A 19796-nucleotide genomic window follows, 5' to 3' on the forward strand; every position below is an offset into this window, starting at 1 on the left:
TTCCTGTGTAATATTTGACTTTGGATTATAAATTAACTTTAGCCAGCAGCACTTTCTACTTCTTGAAGGGCAGTTTCCTGAAGGTATTTTCTTGCCCTTTTAATGAAAGGTCAGTTCACAGAACTAGCAGGACCACCAAAGCCACACTTGAGCTTTATTCCTTTCACCTTTTTCGGGTAATGCAGGCTGTGGCCTTTGGTGCATAACTGATAAAGTTTAGCTCTTCAAAGAGACGGTGTAAAATTGGCACCATGAAATTCTGTATGAAGGCTGCCTCATCCGCTTTCACATTCAATTTTGTTGCATCTACAGCTGGTTTTGGAAATGGTCAGTGCCACAGGAGAGCTGATAACCAGCCTGATATACTTTCACTTTATGCTTTAGTGCCAGTAATAAATATGAAGCAGGGCAAATGAGAGCTCTAATTGTACCTCTGCAAGTACAGCTGAGACAGGGAGTTTGAATGGCTGCCACCCACACCAACATTTAGCCTCTGGGATCTTGTCTGTCTGCTGGTTCAGGAAAAAGCTCAGGCTTCCATACCCCCATAGCAGTAAGGACTTTTTTGTTAATTGCAAAGCGGGCAAATTGGAGTCACTGAAACAGTGAGTCCTGCATTTTCTTTCTATCTGCCTTCCTCCCAGAATGATGCTGAGTTAGAAATACTAAAAAATCCAACTGTATGAACTGAGTTTTTCAAAACCTACTGAGGTATCACTGTGTAACTCTTACACCCCAAGTCGAGGATGTACACTGGACTTGGATCCACTGACTCAGTATTGTTGATGTAAATCCCACTGTGTGAGTAGATTGCAAGGAGCACGACTAACAGCACAAGGATGCTCTTCTCTCTGCAAACAACAACTCTGCTGCGAGGGTTAGAAAAATTCCAAGATGCTCGTCCACGGGGACAGACAAACACCACAGGGTAGGAAAATCAAAGCTTTACCTCCCACAAACGGGTCTGCATTTCATGCACTCGCCCTCCTCCCCTCCCAGCCCCTTAGAGAAGCCGTGCACCTCCCTGCAAAACCTGCCAGGGACTTAATACTCCCAGAGCCCTCTTTATTTTGCAGGGAGGAGAGAAGCTCGGTTCTCAAGCGTTTCCCTCTCTCCTCCACTCTCCTCTCCCCAGCTCAGACCTGCTTCAGGTATCCTTTTAGGCTCACCTACAGCAGCAGTGCTTTGGGAAGCTTTAGGCCAACATCCCCGTCCCCTATTTAGTGCTGGTTCTTCGGTTGCATCCTTACCCTTGTGCAGTGTGGGCGAGCCCTCTGGCCTTTGTCTTTCTCTGGCCACAAATAGACCAGGGGCTGTTACTCCCACAACTGCATGTAAGCCTAAGGTGAGGAAAAGCAAGCCTCTCCCAAGCCCTGAGTAGGGTGACCGTGGTCCCCTCCCTTGTCCTGGGCAAGGAGCAGAGCTACAGCTGGTCCCGAACCCTGCACTCCCAGCTGCTGCTGCCAACAGGGACCAGCAGAAACCCTGCTCTGGGAAGTTTCCCCCAGGCCTGATGGGACTTGATAAGAAAGCAGCAAGGCCTCCTTACTCAGGTCCTCTTCATGACCAGACCATCACTCACTGGTGTTCCACTCCAGGAAGGAGAAACTGCTGCAGCTCACCTTGGGGAAAAAAGCCCAGGAGCCTGACAAGTTAGTAATTACTAAGGAAAAAAAAAAACAAACCTAAAATTGAAATTAATACATGTATTACCCTAGATAGTAAGGATTTTCTAACCTATAGTCCCATTTATCATGTTAGTCTGTCATGCCTCCCAACTGAAAATTAGTACTTAGGTTGTGTACCAACCCAAAAGCCAGTGCATAAACTACAACAAACACAAGGCAAAGAAAGGATTTTTCTAGGTAACCATTTTGTAATCTGAAAAAAGCAATGCACCCTTGGAATTACTGTATTTCAATATCTAAAAATGTCCTGAAAAGCCTAAGTGCATGGGCCAAACTCATCTTGCCTGCTGATGGGTGGAGTTAGACTAAAGAGGAGGGAGTTTGATACCTGTGTCCTCCAAAGTGCCCATCACAGCCTGGGGCTCAGGGGTCAGTTCACTCTGAACTTCCTTGTGCTGGCGGGGTCTGTCTGACAATGTGTATGCTGTATCTGTGGAGTACCCTGTCTGTCAGCTGGTAAACTCTTTTATGTTCACTGTAATCAATGCCAAAAACTCAGAATGGATTCTGCTGCTGTGGAAGCCGGGATGATTTTCAGTCTTCCTTTTAACTGATTTCCTTAACATTAGATTGCATAAATATGTTGTTGTGATTTAAAAAAAAAAAAAAAAAAAAAAAAAGGCTGGGGCAAGTACAAACAGATGTGAATACACTGGCTAAACAGGTTTGTTTTATATGAAAAATGCACATAGACCTCACAGAGAATGAAATTAAAAACTGAATTTATCAAAAAAACAACCCAAAGCTTTATGCCTTAGTTGGAAAGAGCAAATTGTTGCTCAGTCTCCTCTCATCCTAGCAAAATCACAAAGGGTTAAATTTATGTCACAAAATTGACAAATTGAAAAAATTACCAAAACCCCCCGCGTCCCCCTTTCAAAAATGCCGTAATTTCGAAAAGCAAAGTTCACCATATCAGTGCTGGGGAGTAAACTTCATAGTTCTTTTACGTTTTCCCTTAAGTTCCGTTTTTTCATCTTTTTGCCATGCCTAACATTCCTTATATTTCTTTTTTTCATATGAAAATGAACTAGCAACCCTCCCTTCTCCCCCAACCTCTCTTTTTTTTTTTTTTTTTTTTTTTTATTCCTTTGAAACAACATTAGAGTCTCAGTAATGTTTTCATCATCCAACCATGAAAAACCCTTTTGTTATTTCTCTTCTTTAACACATAACATGTTCCTCCTTTGACCCTCATATTTTCCCTTTTTTTCTCTCTCTCCCCCTTCCTCCCTCCTCCCTCCCTCCCTCCTTCCCTTCCTCCCTCTTGTCTGTCCCCTTCGTCCCCCGATCTAATCCTGCCCTTTTGTGGTTGCTGTTTCTTCCTCCTTCCCTTTCCCTCCCTTTCCTCCCTCCTCCTCCTCCTCCTCCTCCTGGCCCCACCACCCTGGCTGGACCCTCCCAACCTGTTTGTTCCTCTTCCTCTCTTCGTTTGCAGCTTAGAGATGGCTAAAGTCAGCACCCAGACCGCTTCCGTCACGACCCCTGTTGACCTCAACATGAACCTCTCTCAGTCTGCCACCCCTACCTCCACCCCCACCTCCATGGCCGTGCTGGCGGCCGCCTCCGCCGTTACCGTCAGTACCCCCCCTCCCTTACCAACTCTGCCAACCACCCACTATGCCGTTCCTGTCTCCAGTCTGCTTGGCATGAAAACTGTCCCACTCCTGGCACTAAATGCCGCGGCCGCCGCGGGGGCCACGGGGAGTTTGTCCGCTTACACTGCCAAAATTCCTTCGACGAGCGGGGTTAAGAAATCTGACCGCCAGAAGTTTGCTCCATATTGAAGGGATGAGACACACAATGCAAGCTTTGCCAGCTCTACCAAGAGCCTCTGGTAGATCCTAGTTACCAAGGAAACAATACGGCATCTTTTTATTTTCTGTTAAATTGCTAGTGTTAACTGTTGCCAACTCAAGTCCTCTTCCGCTCTCCATAACTACTAACACCCGGGCACCACCTACCAACTAGTTCCAACAGCGGGTGGGTGCCAGGGCCAGGGGTTTCCCTCCCCCCCCTTGACTCCGTCCCCCCTTTTGGGGATGCAGCCAGGGCTGGCCCATCGGCAGCCCCGCAGCAGGCAGGGTGCCCCCACCCCAGCAAGGAAGCGCCTGGCAAGGAAAAAAAATAACAAACCCCAAAGCAAACAGAAATTAGGCAAAATTTTGACAGCCAGGTCCTTCTTCAGGACCACGTGGTGTAGCAGTACAGTTGTATCCATATCAATGGATCACTCCAGCTCCAGGACAGGTTTTCTGGGGCAAATTGGCACCTCTGATGGATTTTTTTCTATTGCTAGAACCTGCACATCTGGCACTTTTGGATGAGAGCTGATGCCCCTGAAATCTGAAATGCCACGTAAAGCACCGGTCCCTCAGGCATTCTACTGCTCCCCACTTCCCGTGAGTTGGGAAGAACCCCCCTCTTCCTTGCCTCAACACCTGCCCACAAGCAGGAGACGGGGCTGGGAAGTACCAAACCTCAGGTACCTCTGCGTACAACAAATCAAGCTTAGTGGTCTGAGAAAAACTCCTGAATTAAAAGTCATTGGAAGGTAACAAGAAAAAGAGTGTTAGGCACCCGTGCCTTTGCATTGCCTTCTTTTAAAGGGTGCAATGATTTTTCTCTGGTTTGAAAGAAAACATCACTTTAAGAACTCCTCTGTAGACAGGGAGAGCAGGCTCCTCCTTTTGCACTCAGATGCTTTACTCTTATAGATACTGACAAAGTACTTATTTCTGTAAGTACCTAATAGAAGCTACAAATACTCACAGCCATTACTCCAACACCCCTTCCTGCATCTGTTTTGTTGAGCCAGAATGCCCATTGTTTTGTTAGGCCACTTTAAATACATCCCTTGTTAGCTCACCCTTAACCACGCAATCAGACTGTATTTTAATCATGAATAATTTTAATATCAAAGGATGCTCAAAGGTTGCTGCTGCCTGGTTAGGGAACATCCCTTTAACAAGCACTTGACGGTGTTCAGATTAAGCAAACCAAGACCCCTCATTGCAGCCAAGCCGAGGAGAGCTGGGTGATGCCATGGCTGGTTGCTAGCTGTTGGAACTAGTTAACTGCATCTCCTGTTTGTCCATCTGCCTTCTTTTTTTCATTTCTGTTGCATGACTCAGTAAGGCACTGTTGTTTTCCTCACCACTTCCGAACCCACAATCCCATATAGCCCGCCATGGTCATCCACTTTGCACTCCTTGGACACAAAGCTTTAACAATTAAACTGTATTCAGTGCATTTTAATATAAACTAAAAAACAAACAAACAAACCAACAAAAAAAAAACCACACCACAATGCAAATGCAATACTTTTTAAATCATGGTATTTCAAAAAGTGTGTTGTTATTATTATTGTATAGGGCTAAGTACTATCTCAGTATTTTGTGTCATTTCTGTATTCTGTGGGCTTTTCTTCACCTCAGCACCTTTGCACTAAGTTTTGTCAGTGTAACCATTTGTAGAACTGCCATTGTTACACTTTGCACCTATACAAATGGGGTTTTCAGTTTGGATTTTTTTTTTCTTTTGTTTTGGTGTTGGATTTTTTTGGCTTTGGGTTTGGTTTTTGGTTGGTTTTGGTTTTTTTAAGATATATTGAAGGAAAAACTGGAAATAATGTCAAGGTACCTCAACTATTTAACAGCTCTAGAAAACTGCTGTAAAATTGTTCTGGACTATTGTGTTTCAGTTACCGACATCGTTTTAAAAAAGCAACAAACACCATCTCTCTCTTTGTGAGAAAACTTGCCTGCATTGAAATGCTGTTCTGTGCTGGTTGTACTCAAATGTTATTTTTTTAATAGTGAGAAGACTTTTTTCTTTTTTCTTTTTTTTTTGTTTGTTTTTCTTTTTCTTTTTCTTTTCTTTTTTTCTTTTTTTTTCCTTTTTTTTTTTTTTTTTTTTGTTTGTTTGTTTTCCTCCTTTTCTTTTCCTCATTTTTGTTCCTACATTTTAGGCTGTCTTCAGAAGTTACTGGCCTGGGGGCTCTATAATGTATCTCATCAATGCCCTAGTGCATTAGCCACCAGACAGGACTTTTCCAAAGCCCCATGAGACAATGCTTTCTATGGACTAATCAACAGAGGAGTTTCTGCCATTTCTAACTTTCTTATTATTCTGAATCATCAATAGAAAATACTTCTTTTACTCTCTAAGCAACTGTGCTTCCTAACTCTTGTGTTGCTTCATTACTGTTCCAGTTTTAACACTGTTGTGGCTCATATCATAAAGCAAAGAAAAGCTATTTTCGGGAGTTAATTTTCATTGATGTTCATGCTTTAGCTAATCTGTATAAAAGCATGGGCTGTTAGTACTCTAAACCACTGTATTCAGCTAGAGACTTGCCAGTAAATTGAGACGTTTTTATAATAAATTTTTTTCTTGATTTAAAAAAAAAAAAAAAAAAAAAAAAAGAGTACCAGACGTGGTAGCTTTGTGCATACAACTGTTGTGTTGTTTAAACTTTGTTCTTTGTAACCAAGTTGCTAATTTGTCATTTGAGAAACACTATTTTATGGATTGTCAAACTAAGCTCTTAGACAAATTGCTTGTTTTCATTTATGATTAAAGGTTTCATATCTTCATGCTTAAGGTCCCAGTGCTCATTGGGAAAGAGTCTTTTCATTAGATGGAGACAGATTGTGTAATTAGTGCAGCAAGCAGTATTTCTGCTAAACCTTATTTGGCTTTTAACAAGGTTGCTCTTAGCAAACTTTTCACACTGCAGAGAAAAGACAGAATTTGGCTTCTTGGTACACGAAGGCACTGGTTTGTCTCGCTCATGTTTTCCCAGACTTATTTTAGATCAGATAATGGGGAAAGAAGATCAAGAGCAAGAGAACAAATTTGGGTACTGAGTACAGTATTGTTAAACACTTCCTATTTTCCCATTCCCCACAGGCCTGCTCAGTGGCAAGGCTTCTAGATAGCACCTTTCACCCTGCCACAGCAGCTGGGAGAATTACAATTTGGATTAAAAAGGGAAAATAGAGAGCTAGCCCAGGCAAGTGTCTAATTCTGCCCTTGACAGCCTGCTTGAGCCATCCAGTTCCTCCCCTGGATCTGCTGAAGCGCTGCAGTCAAAGCCTCGGGTTCTTTCTTCCCAGGCAAGTGAAGGAGAAGGGGCTGGCTCTGAGCTGTAGCTGCCTTCAGAGCTTCTGGCTGGGCTCTGGCCATCTCTTAGGACACTGGCAGTACCCTCACGTTATCTTCGTGAGAAAGCAGTTTTTGGCAGTGCAAGTGAGAAACATCATTAATGATGTGAGACTGATTTCAAAACCTCCATCCCTACTCTTCTGAAGTCTCCTGGTATTTAGCTTAGGGTCCTTGCTCCCTCTCACTTCCCCAGAGTACTTTTGGGGTGTACCATTATTAATTTCCATAGGGTCTAAGGTACAGAGAGAGCTCCTATGTATCTGGGTCTTGAGTCTGAGCCTGGAACTATGATCTGACCAAGACATCCATACAGACCTGAAACAACTTTTTCAGTAGAGATGAGGCCACAGAGCAACTCTTGACAATAAAGGGTAAAGAGGAATATTACAGAATACCTCATTGCATCCCAGCAACCAGGAAGCTTTGCCTGATGTTCAGTTAGGTATTGCAGCCCTTGGGTTGGAACAGCTGTAGGATGTAGCACTAACCTTGGTAAACTTCTTTGTTATTATTACTTAAAATACATTTAACTTCTTACTCTTGAAAGGAGGGCTGAAGCTGTTTTCACAGCAGGGACCTGCAGATTATTTCCTAAACATCAAAAGCTGTTTCTCTGGCTAGCCTGGCTAATGTAAATGGAAAAGAAGAGACCATTATCAGAGCTCAGCACTAAGTAGGTGAAAGCTTTGCTCTCCTACTATTGCTGTCAAGAAAAGGGCAGCAGCAGCTCCCATGTATAGCATCTTTCACATAAATAATGCCCATGCACCTTGCAGAATTGGCTAGAACAGAGTGAGATTTAAGCTAGTGCAGGGGCACGTTTGTGTGTAGAAAGAGGAGAGGTAAAATAGAGACACATAGACAAAGGAAGGGAAAAAAAAGTCCTTCTTGAGGGCTTTTGCAAAAAAACACAAGCAGAAATGTGTTAAAAAAATCTATCTAGGCTAACTCGGGACTCATTTTAATTGGAAAAGATTTCTGAATGGCAAGAAAAATTTTCTCAATAGCTTTAACATACAAATCAGGCAATAAAACACAAGAAGGTGCAGTTGGAGGAGAGAAAAAAAAAAAAAGGAAAAAATAATACTAGCCAAGATAAAAAAACTAAAGCACTCATGCCCAAAGGTAGGCAAGAGGAGGCATGCACTAGATACAAAAAGTCACTGCCCAGACAACTGTGAATTTCCAAATTAAAGACAATACAAATTCTGAAGCTTTCACATCAAATCAGTACCAGAATTCTGGCAAACATCTCAAATTCAAGCAGCTATGTTGCATTTCTCTAGTGAAAAAAACCAGAAAGTATGAATGCTGGCTGGAAGAGTCAACCAGAAAAAAAATGAAGTTTGAGGCATTTAGCTTCACACCTTAGTCCATTGCTAGCATGCAGAGTGCCTTCTATTCTCAAACATGGCCAGAAGACATCTGTGGGGCCACCCTGTGCCTATTTGTGCCAGCCAAGGCTCCTATTAAGCTAAAAGCATAAATTTTACCCATGCCACTAATGTAGACATCTGAGAAATGCCTCAGCCTCACTAAGCTGCATGGGCAAGGTGCTTCTATGGTTTCACTGTAAAGTCTGTAAGCACAGACTTCCTCTCTGGCATCTTGTCACCCTTTCGTTTAGTTATGCAAATCCATAACCATTGAGCATCACAGAGCAAGCACTCTGAAGAAGCTTTGGCTCAACATTTCTGAGCCTGGCCTTTACACATAGAGAAATTGTCACAGATCCTGAAAAAAATTTACAGATTTTATTGGAACATGGGGCAATGGACGGAAGAGCACTTACAAATCTTAAGATAACCTATATGCAGATTTTCCTTTCCCCAACTCCCCTGTTTGGGAAAACTCTACGCACTATCACTTTTGCTACTCCTTTACTTCTGTACATACTAATCTGAGTATCAAAATTACCAGAAGTATCTAATGCTTCCAAAACCTTAAGAGATTCTTTAGTTACCTATTAATCTCATTAAATACCTCTCTCTAGTAGGAAACCAATAATTTTAATAGGAAAGGTACATTCAATATTGAAAAACTTTTGCAATATACAGTTTTTACAGCAAGTAGTACACCACTGTTGGTCTGCAGAGATTATTTTGTTCAATACACTTGGCTCTTTATCATCTCACAATCCTCTTGAAATAAATATTTAACAAAACCATCTCACTTTTAACAATGACAGAGTATCAGCCACGTTGCAGAAATGCTACAACAAAGCCCCTTTCACCCGCCAGTCTTGGGACAGCAAATCCTGCAATTCTTCTTCATCTTCACTACCAACAGCCTCATCCTCTTTTTCTTGAGCTGCTTTTAATCTCATGGCTTCCTTTAACTTCTCCTTCATCAGGTCCTGGCGGTTACGTAAAAGCTCAACACGGCGATAACATTCGCTGTGGAAAAGCAAAACCACCTGTTAGTACCTGTGGCCTTACAGCATCCATAGGATTTTCTACAGGGCTGGATTTTGCTTTTTCAACTTTGGATTAAAAAAAAACACAACAGAACTTAGCTTCCCATCAATTGAAAAATAAGCCTTCCACCTTCTCTGTATTAATCAAGTGGAAACACACCAGAGGAGAGGTGTGGTCGATTCTCTAGCAGTCAGATCTAGTCCAAATATTTAACAACTGCAATAAAACCACAAAGCATTTTCAAAATAAGCAGAGAACCAACACCCACTTCCCACACAAGAAGAGACACCGTTGTTTCCACCACTTATGGTTTTCATACAGGGTATAAAGGTGAGAGATACATTCACTAGAATTTTCAGTAACTTAATGATGGCATCTCTGAAAATAAAAATGCAGCAGAAGTGTTCAGATCCTTTATTTGCTTGCTGTGTGCTGCAGCAGAACTATTTAAGTAAACATAATCCAGGAATTTCAGTTTTCCACTTACTTATAAAAATGTCTTTCAAGGACAGATTTTCTTAACATTTATTCTAGCCATTTTAACAGGACATTTTATTGAAAATATCAAGTATTATCAGCCTGATTTAAATACATCTTTGTCTCTTTCAATTCTAACTGCTAGGAACAGTCAACACGGAAGGATGATTATCTGGATCCTGTTTCCCCCTGCATATCTGCAGGCTAAGGCAAACATGAATGCCCTTGGAAGTAATTTTATTTTTAATTTAATTTGTAATAGCCTGCATTTAAATGCACTCAGGAGACAAGCTATGAAAGTAGTCTTTAAAAATCTATTTGAAACTTTTATTTGGGGGAAAGTAATTATGGGAACAAACTTGTAATTCTCTACAAATTTCTGAATTTGGTTCTCCATTCTATAGCATCCTAAGCTACTGGCAAAAGTGAGCCTCATTGAGCCAGGATTAGCTCAACCCCTCTCCAAAATTACACAGATATTGTTAAAAGACATCCCTGTACTACCAAAGCTCAGTTTGAAGCCAAAGCTATTATCTTATATTCATTATCAGTAGCACGTATACCTGACCAGATGGCTTAAGTACTATTTCAATTTTTAGAGTTGTCTTCTTGTTGCAAGGTTCATTAAAATCAGAATTAATCTTATTCTTTTCAATCTCTAGCATTGCCACAATCACTGTTAATAGATGTGTTAAGTTATATGATAATGGTAACAATCTATTACACTAAACTGTATTTCAGGTTACTTGAGAGTTTAAAATAATGCTTATTCAACCACTGTACCTACTATTTCAATGTAAAAAACCCCAAACAGTTCACATACTGTAGTGCATCGTTCAAAAAAAACCTTCACGCAAACTTGTATTAGAGACAAGGAGATTTAGTCACAGAACAGGGCATTTTCAGTACAGCAGAACATAAATCTCATTATGAAAATTTTAATTTTAGTGTAGAGTATCAACCCTTGTTTTTTAAAAGGTTCACACAAAGTCTACATTAATCAAAATTCACAAAGAAATATAAATTAAGAAAACTCACAGGGAGAAAGGGGACAGTTTGTTCAAAGAATTTGCATTATATTGCTTTATTCTGCCAATGCCTGCTTGCTGTATTTTCAGTTATTATAGCACATTCTTTCTTTTGCAAATAATTACTTGATTTTGCACCAAAATTCTTGTTTTTATGAGGCATCATTCTGCAATTTGAGGGAGTCTTTTTCCTTCAAATATATAGGTAGTCTTGCAGAAGATTAAAATTGTTTTTATTGCTCTAGTTAAATAGCGACCCATTACTGCTGGAGAACAGAAAGTTTGAGGAAAAATTGATCTACTTACATCTGCTCGTCAATTTCTCCAATCTGACGATCTAGTCGTCCCTCCTCATCCTCCTCTGCCACTATTGCTTCTGAAATCTAAACCAGAAAAGCTCTAAGATAATCCACCTTCATCCTGAATTCCACTGTTGTTCCTTTTTGATGTCTGTGCCTTCCCTCCCTCCCCTCTACCTCAACTCAGTGTCAATCCCCTATACGTATACTCCCACCTTCACAAAAGACTCTGGAGGCAAATACAGAAAAAAAACCAAACTGATCTGGTTTAATTTGAAATGGAAAATTATTTTTTTTTCTTAAAACTAAAAGTAGTTTGGCTGCTTTGGGGTTAATCTTTTGGATTTTTTTCAATACAGTACTATCTGAAACCGAGCATAAACAAACTGTGCGCATCCAAAGTCTGAAGCTGAAATAGGAGCTGAGTCCCTGTGCTTGGGATTTAATTACACAAGCTTATTGAAAGTATTGGTTAAATATTCCCACTAGATCCCGAAGTGTTTCTAACCTGTTATTTCTTTCAGCATATACTTTCTCAAATCTGAATGTCTGGGAGATGCTATGCAATCAATGGTCCACGCATAACTGAGAAGATTCCTTCTAAGCTGAAGAATTATCTGAATGGCTAATGCTAGCAAAATGTATCCACCACTGCTTTTGTATGAACATTCGCTCTGTTTATAGTGCTGACCACTTTAAAATGAGCAATGATCATTTCTTTGCACCACTTCTCTCAGCAGTTGACTTTTGAGCAAATATTTACAATAACAATTTTAAAACGATCTCATACTCTAGGGAAAGACTGAGAACACCTGGTATCTGGTACTGACAGCTTTATATTGTACAAAAGGGAAGATAAAAACCTGTTCCAGGAAGACTTTCCATGAAATGCTAAACAGTAAAAACTGGAAGCATGGAAAAATTGTGGCCAACTTCTGTCTCTCACACACAAAGTCTTTTGTCGGTCTCCCAAACTTTGGGGTCTTTTTCCCCCTGTGCATTTAAATTAACCATAAAACCCAGGTTACCTACAATTTGTAGATGTTTTTTGAAAAATACAGACAAAGAGGTGGTGTTTTGTTCTGTTTTTCTCAAGGTTAAAATATTAATATATCTCATCTCAAGAAGAGCCCACAATTATGTCCTGTTTGGGTATATGACATGGACCTGAGATATATGCTACCTTATTTAATTACAATTTAACAAATGTAACTATATATATATATATATATATATGACTGGATCCTGATCAAAAGTTTTTTTCAACTTAAAGGCAGGAACTTTTGCTCATTTATAAAGTGCATTTAACCACACACTGCATTGCAACAAACAACTGACAAATGCAGATGTCAGTCATTCTGCAGAGCTGCATGAAACTGTTGTTTTCCTTATTGTGTATAGTACTTAGAATCAATAAAAGTAGATTCCATTACTTACTGTGTTGACCTGTCGCATTGCCTTTTGAAATTCATCCCATTCTTTGTCCATCTGATCCTTTGGAGCATCAACTTTTCGCACCTAAAGAACATGAAAAAAAGAGACTTATTAATGGTTTTTGTCTAGTGACTCTCTGGGGGCACTGTAAAACACCTGGAGAAACAGGACAAATTATGCTGTGTTCTCAGAACTGTGTGGTCAACACACTTCAGTTTAAGTGATGCATATGAATAAGAGAGTGCAGATGCACAAGGGTTGTGGAGGAAAAATCTGACTCTGCTCCTAGATTAAAACATGCTTGACTGCAGCACTAGAGAATAATTGACTAAGAATGGATGGTGAGGAAAGTCTGGGTTACAAAAAGTGACTAAGACCATTAATTTGATGGTCTGTAATTTCACTGTGTCAGGTGATAAGTTTTAAATTCTTCTGTAAGCTGCCTGTTCTGGTAACTATTTCAAAAACCAAAAAGCAGTGAATTCTTTGCCTTTGGCATAACGTAAAGTATCAAGTGATTCAGTCACTTCTCTGACTGGGGTTATGTATTTAACTGTATTTAAAATCTGGTCTCACTTTGTTGCCTAACAGAAGAAACACAGTTGCATACCAATTTTAACAACATACAAAGCTTTTTCTTCTGTGGCAAACAGCATTAAATATTGAGACAGGATGACTGAAAAAGTAGTATTGATAAGAATGTGTTTAAGATCTACAGATAAGGCAATGAAAACCAGACTGTATTTTTAACAGGAGCAAATAAACAAGATAACTGTGTAACCAAAAATCTGACAATTCAAGATGTGACATAGCATATGTTAAACCCCAGATTATGTCTGGCTCTGGACAGGGTGGAAATTGCATATATCTAGGAGAACTAAGCAGTCTGAACAGATTAATTATTTACACCACCTTTTTTGCATTAGTTTTATTTTTCTTTTCCTCATTCTTCTCTTTTGGTAACACATCAGTCATCACCATGGTAAACACCACAGTTTAGTATGTTTTGTTCCTAAATGATTATACAAAATACAGTAGTATGAACTAAGTTTATAGAATAAATTAGAAGCTTCCAAGAAAACTACATACTGGGAAGTAATAGTCATCATTTCATTTTTCTGTTCTGTGATTATTTCTATCATATGTATATGTACTGTGTTATTATGCATTGTGGTTGTCTTTTGTAATTCATAATTATTTGTATTTCTTACAATAAATTTAAACTCTAAAGATATTATTTTTTTTCTTGAAATATTTATCTAACCCAGAATTTACACGCTTTAAGAATTCCTGATGTAAAGAATCAATATTTTTCAATCCCATCATCTCCTGTCCAAAGAGCTCTCTTATTTCTGACAATAATTATTTTGTTCATGATTCCAACACAGAATCACTGCAACCATCACAGTAGAAACAACATCACAAACATTTTCCTTACTGTGTATATTAGTTAAATCCCACGCTTGATTAGCTAAACTTGGGGCTGATTAAAAAGAAGAGCACCTGTAAGCAATTGCAATTTTTTAGAACATGTATTCACTTGCAAATTTTATCAGCTTAGTGATGGATGGAAAAAAGATCACTATGCACCCACAGATACCTCCAGCAGGTCCTCCTTTGCCTGGCTAGGCCTTGTAGAAGCTTCACAACTCACAGTGAAAGAAAGTATTTGAGAAGTGAAACATATTCATATTTAAAAGAAAAATAAAAAAAAAAAAAGGAAAAAAAATTAAAAAGCATCTTTATACATGGGCATGAGTAGTACCAAAAAAATCTTGCCAGAGCAAGACACCTAAGATTGCAATTGTGATAGTGGAACTAAGTGAACATAAAGAGGCATTATTTGGAACATCTCCAAATCAGAAGTCATGCCTCCATCTCACAGTCCCATTTAAACACACCAGCAACCTTCTACAGTGTGAAAAATACAGAAATATACTCAAGGAAAATAAAGACTTTGAGCCTACAACACTATTATTTCAATAAAGAAAGCAGAAAAGACATCAAATCTGTGGTAAATTATACAAAAAAAAATATTTGCATTCCATGTCTTCATGGCATTAATATGAACCAAAATAGTTCAGGCATTTTCTTATATTCTGGTAAAACTAAATTACCTGGAAAAACATCTTCACTACTCAGAAAATCCATACACCTGGCAAAAATAAAACCAGCAGCATCAAAGGAGCAGATCACTTACTTTTGCATCCACTTCAGGATCATCAAAGAAACCTTCTGGCAAAGCTTCAGCCGTGTTCTCTCTCCTAAAATATTTGATTACGATTATCCCAAATTAAAACTTTACAACTTGCTTCATTGTTGGGTTAAAAACAGTCAACAATAAAATCCATTTTAGAAAGACATAGAACTGTAGCAAGCTTCTTTACACCCCAAGGTCTACCTACACCCATCAAAGCTTGTTTCTTCAGCTTGATCTGAACTAACTTGGGAGGAACTGCACAGACAGGTTTAAATGTCACAGTGAAATCAAGAGCTATAGCTTAGGCTTCTTAGATTGCTCTTGCCAGTGTGTTGAGCACCCAACATTTTAACATCACAGTCTCTACTTCTGAAAACCTAAACCACAGTCTAAAAAGGTGTTCAAGTGAACTGAGCCATTACTACAGAGCAAGCAAATGGTTTTCTTTACACAGTTAAAACCAGAGGCTAACACTTAAAGCTTTAAATGTAATGTAACACAGCTTTAAAGCTGTGTTAAAAACTGCATATCTAGATGTTTAATAGACATCATATGGCTCTGCTCCATCTTTTATCTTGTCCCTAGGGTGTGAAAGACCTGCCTAAAGTAATGCTATACACAGACGTATATACAAACTACTCTGAATACAAGCTAACAATATGACAGATTTCTAAGTGACCACAGTCTGTATTTCCTGGAACTAATATTTATTTACAGTTCCCAAATGCATGAATATTTTGACTGCTTACCTTTCCACTACCTTCTCTTGTACCTCTGCTTTCTGTATGGTTCCTGAGTGGGACAGTATAGGTGCAGCTGCAGTTTTGCTGTCAAAGAAGTCTGTAAGAAAGGACAGAAGCCTATGAACAAAAAGTACTGCTCAAGGTTATTTATAAGAAGTTCTGATTAGACAGGAATTTCAATTAATACCTTACTGAATCAAGGGAACAACAGCCAGACATTATTTCACTTGACAGTCTCAAACAATTAGACCATAAAATCAATAAGCATGCTGAGAAAACACTACACAGTAACAAACTAGCTAAGAGACTCCTTGCTCTGCTTCCATTAGTATACAACATAAAAAGCTAATGGCAATAATTAGAAAAATAAATTAAAATCCTTCCATCATCAGTTAAAAAACAGCTTCTACTTAGTGAATCACTTCGTGTTCCAGTCAGAATTACCTGCAGGCAGAGAATTAGCTATTACTTCTGGAGCTGGAGGTGGAACTTCAGTTTTATGCATAACAGAAGATTTGTTTGATTGATCTTGTTCCTCCTCCTCTTCATCATCATCATCATCATCATAATTTACTGACAATAAACTGGGACCCGGAGCCTTTGGAAGGTGTTTGTTTGTGCTACCTTGCTCTGTTTCATCAAAAAAATCTGCTGGTAGCCTAGCAAAGAACACACAATAACTATTTCAAACCTCATAAAAATCAGTCATGGTCTTATCATCCAAAGCCTATTCAATCTGTGAGCAATACAATCTTTTAGATATTATGCAATACTCTAAACCGTATAGCTACTGAGGTAACCACAAACTTAGAGCAGCACATACTTGTTGCTTTAAGTTCCCAAGAAATGCTCGGGCTAATTCTCAAAACACTTCAGTTCCATTTTTTAATTTGAATATTCAGTGTGAGAAACATTAATAAAAATACCCTATAATGAAGTATATTTCGAGCAATAGTAGGTTAGGTAATCCTGTTTCCACATTCAAAGTTCTCTGCATCAGTATACCTGCTGTGAAGACATTCAAATTCAAAATGCATAGCTCAGCAGTCGTATTAATGTCACTTAAACCTTAATAAACTTCACATATAACACAACCAACCTCTTTCAGATAACTACTGCTGCTCAGAACTGCAGCTTTAGAAGAGCCACATGAGCTCAGCAATGAGAAAACCCAGATCTGCTTAGAACAGCTGCAACCCCCCAAATCAAACATCATTTCAGGTCATATTTTAAAATAAACACACCAATCAGTTTTATGATGAATCAACATTTAGACTGTTAATTTTGCACACATCAGACTCAAAATTTTCACAAGATAAATGTCTTCCAGAGTCAAGATAACAGCATATAATATTTATGCATGGTAATAATAATTTAGCCTGTAAAGAAGCACACAGGAGACATGCAGGCCTCGTGTAATAGCTAACAAGGCTACAAACATGTCCAAATACTGTCAGAAAATACTACAAATACTGTAGCAAGATACTTAGCCCAATCACTTGAAATCAAATACACTCCTAGACTTGCTAAATTTCACCCACAAAATACAAATTTACGTGCATTTTAAGTGACAAGAACATCTGTTGATGATATTTATTAGTAACTTCTGTGAGTATCACGTGAACATACATTTAAAATCTGTCTTCAGGCTTCTATCTCTTCTGCAGTATGCTTGCATTACAGATAAGAGTGCATGCCACAATCTAGCTATTTTTATTTCAGCAAACTGCGTATCAACACATATTGATTCTTAAAAGCTTGACAACAACAGTTAAATAATCCCTGTTTTGTCACAGACATTATTTTCCCATCTGAACTGAGGAAGGCACTACCTGTGTCCAGGATTATACACCCACATTAGACAATGAGCAGAGGCAGGGATCTGCTGATTCTCTGAACCTTTACCCTTGGCTAGGAAGATGGAACAAGGAATAGGGTGATATTACAGCAGTTGGCACAGTTATGAAAAACTCATATGTAATAAAATCTACTTACCCAGATGCAGATGTATGTGGCTTCTCGTCTGTACCTGTATAATGGTCAAGAGTCACTTCTTACAATCCGTATTTTTAAGACAGTATCTTACTACAACAGCAAGTTCACCAATGCACATTTTCATATATTTCATATAATTACATGTTCAGTAGTACCATGGGGAAAAAATTAATGATCTTTTCTTTAGCATGAGCTAAAAAACCCCACACATACGATTTGAGGTCAATAAGTGGCTTGATTCCACTGAAAAGGAATAATGCCACTTTTGGACAAGTGCTTCTACTGTTTAATTTAGTGCTTCTGGTTCTGTTTGGATTGAGCCTACGGCTCCATGATCTAATACAACCCAACAACCCAGAAAAAACCGAAATAAACTACCAAAAGTGCAGTTTTCTCCTGATCAGTGAACCCACAAAAAATTAAAATGACAGGCTTTTTCCCTTTTCAGCAGCAACAAGCTGTCATTAACTCAATAGTCTTGTGTATTCACACTCACTTCCATGGGAAAAAGAATTAAAACAAACCAGTAACATTCAAGATGTAAAATGGCTAGATTCTGGCAAGTGCTTGGTAAGTGTTTTTCTCTCCTTACCTTTTACTCTCTTTAACTCTGTGTTTTCTAATTCAACAGTTTTTCGCTTGACAGGATGAGATGACGTGCTAGCAGCTGAACCAGTTGCTGTCTGCTTTGTGCCTTTTAATTCTGCAATTCTCTGTAAAGAAGTACAAAAATCAGGAGCTTTCCCAGCAGGAACTCCCACTTTTAGAACCATTTATTAAACTGAGATTTTTTGAACCACTGAAACAGAGATCATGGACACCAAAACCAACACCAACTTTTTGTCAGCCTCTTGAATGATGTGACATGGGGGCAGAGGCATTGAGGCTGGCAAATGGGAGGCTGTACAAGTGAGAAAGGAAAGACTTAGACCAGTGACACTTGTACAGCAGTAAAACTACAGAGGAACAAGCAGGAAGGATGGACTCACCCTAAGGTCTGGAACATTAAGTGTTTTAAAACTGAAACACAGAATCTGTATTAAAGACATAATGATCTACTTTGACATATGACATTGCCATAATGATCTACTCAAAATGCATGCAATGAACTAGGGACCCCTCCTTTACCTCAGTACTTGTGAAATTAAATGTAACATCTTTTTTTCCACTAGGCAGTATTTGAAAGGATAAAAAACAACAGACCTAGGGTTGCATCCAAGTTCCCCGAAATTGCTTTACAAATGCTTAATCAATACTACTGAGTTATAAAAAAACCCACACGTTTTCTTCACGACGTTTCCAGCTGATAACATACAGGTATCAAAGCAACTTCCAGGAGGGTTTCCCAGCCCCCAGCTGAGCAGCTGTGGCCAAGGGGGGAGCAGCATCACCTCCGAAGACACGGGACGACTCTCTGGAACGCTGTCCTTCCCATAAGTTCCGAGGGAACAAATCAAGTCAGGACAACTCGGCTCTTCACACAACTCCCTCCAGCCAGACCCTCAGCTGTTCCCTCACCTCACAGCGCAGCAACACCTCCTCAGCCTCCCTTAAGGCTGCGTGAGCTCCCCCGTCCTTCCATCCCCTCCCTCTCCCGGTGCCCCGTTACTGCTGCACAACAAACCCCCAGACGGCGGCGGGCAGCCGGGGCTACCAGAACTCCGGCACCGAGGCCCAGCCCGCCAGCCCGGGGAGGGGGGGAGGCCGGCGGCCGCTCACCTCCCGGTGCTGCTTGCCCAGGACGTGGGTCTGCCAGAGCAGCTCGCTCTTCACGGGCGCGTTGCACAGCGTGCAGCTCAGGTGTCCCAGGCTGTTGTATGTGGCGGCCGCCGTTAAGGAACGCAGGGAGCCGAGGCCGCCCTCTCCCAGCCACCCTCCTCCCCACCATGCCGGCCAGCCCCGCAGCGAGGGGCTACGGAGCCCAGTGTCGAGGATATTTGGCGAAGGGCGAGTCTATCCGCTTCTTTCCCGCGTTCTGACGCTGCTTTTCCCGCATGAGGCGCCGCAGCTCCTCCTGCCGCACTTGCTTCCGCCCCGGGCCCGCCCCGGCAGCCGCCATCTTCTCCCAGCCGAGCGGAACCGGGCTTCGGTTCCGCCCCGGACGCCGGGAGGGCGGGACCCAGCCTGGGACGGATGGAGGGGGTGGAGTTTTGAGGGAGGGGTGACCCGGCCGGGTGTTGGTACAAGAGAAAACGATGGCAGCAAGGAAGGGTGATTGAGTCCTCAACTTTGTTCAGGTTTTTTTCGGGATTTATGCCCGTAGAGCACGGCTATAACTAAAGAGGCGCCATCATCCAGCTGCTGGCCGCGCCTCTAAGTAAATTCTTCAAAAAGTGCCCAAAAGAG

At 40.4% G+C, this 19796-nt stretch overlaps 2 protein-coding genes across 3 annotated transcripts in view; one reads left to right on the forward strand and one right to left on the reverse strand.

Annotated features, from left to right (window-relative positions):
• LOC103526272 (poly(rC)-binding protein 3) overlaps positions 1-12504 on the forward strand; it is a 402909-nt gene extending 390405 nt beyond the window's left edge. The window contains exon 15 of one of the 2 annotated variants that reach the window (XM_030445461.1): positions 11603-12504. In XM_030445461.1, coding sequence (XP_030301321.1) covers positions 11603-11663 — 61 coding nt within the window. In that variant the 3' untranslated portion in view covers positions 11664-12504. Of the gene's footprint in view, positions 1-3126; positions 3476-11602 lie in introns of those variants that run through there. The other variant, XM_030445463.1, reaches the window with a different exon arrangement.
• On the reverse strand, positions 8848-19525 carry ZNF830 (zinc finger protein 830). Its single transcript, XM_030445464.1, has 10 exons — positions 19388-19525; positions 19170-19269; positions 18043-18163; positions 17451-17484; positions 15900-16114; positions 15462-15552; positions 14713-14776; positions 12516-12596; positions 11086-11162; positions 8848-9253 (listed from the first exon to the last, which is right to left on the reverse strand). Exons 1-10 carry the CDS (start codon positions 19507-19509, stop codon positions 9070-9072), a joined length of 1089 nt encoding a protein of 362 aa, XP_030301324.1. The 5' UTR covers positions 19510-19525; the 3' UTR covers positions 8848-9069.
• Between the last annotated feature and the right edge of the window lie 271 nt (positions 19526-19796).

Source organism: Calypte anna, chromosome 2 (assembly GCF_003957555.1).
Source record: "Calypte anna isolate BGI_N300 chromosome 2, bCalAnn1_v1.p, whole genome shotgun sequence".
NCBI classification, from domain to species: Eukaryota; Metazoa; Chordata; class Aves; order Apodiformes; family Trochilidae; genus Calypte; species Calypte anna.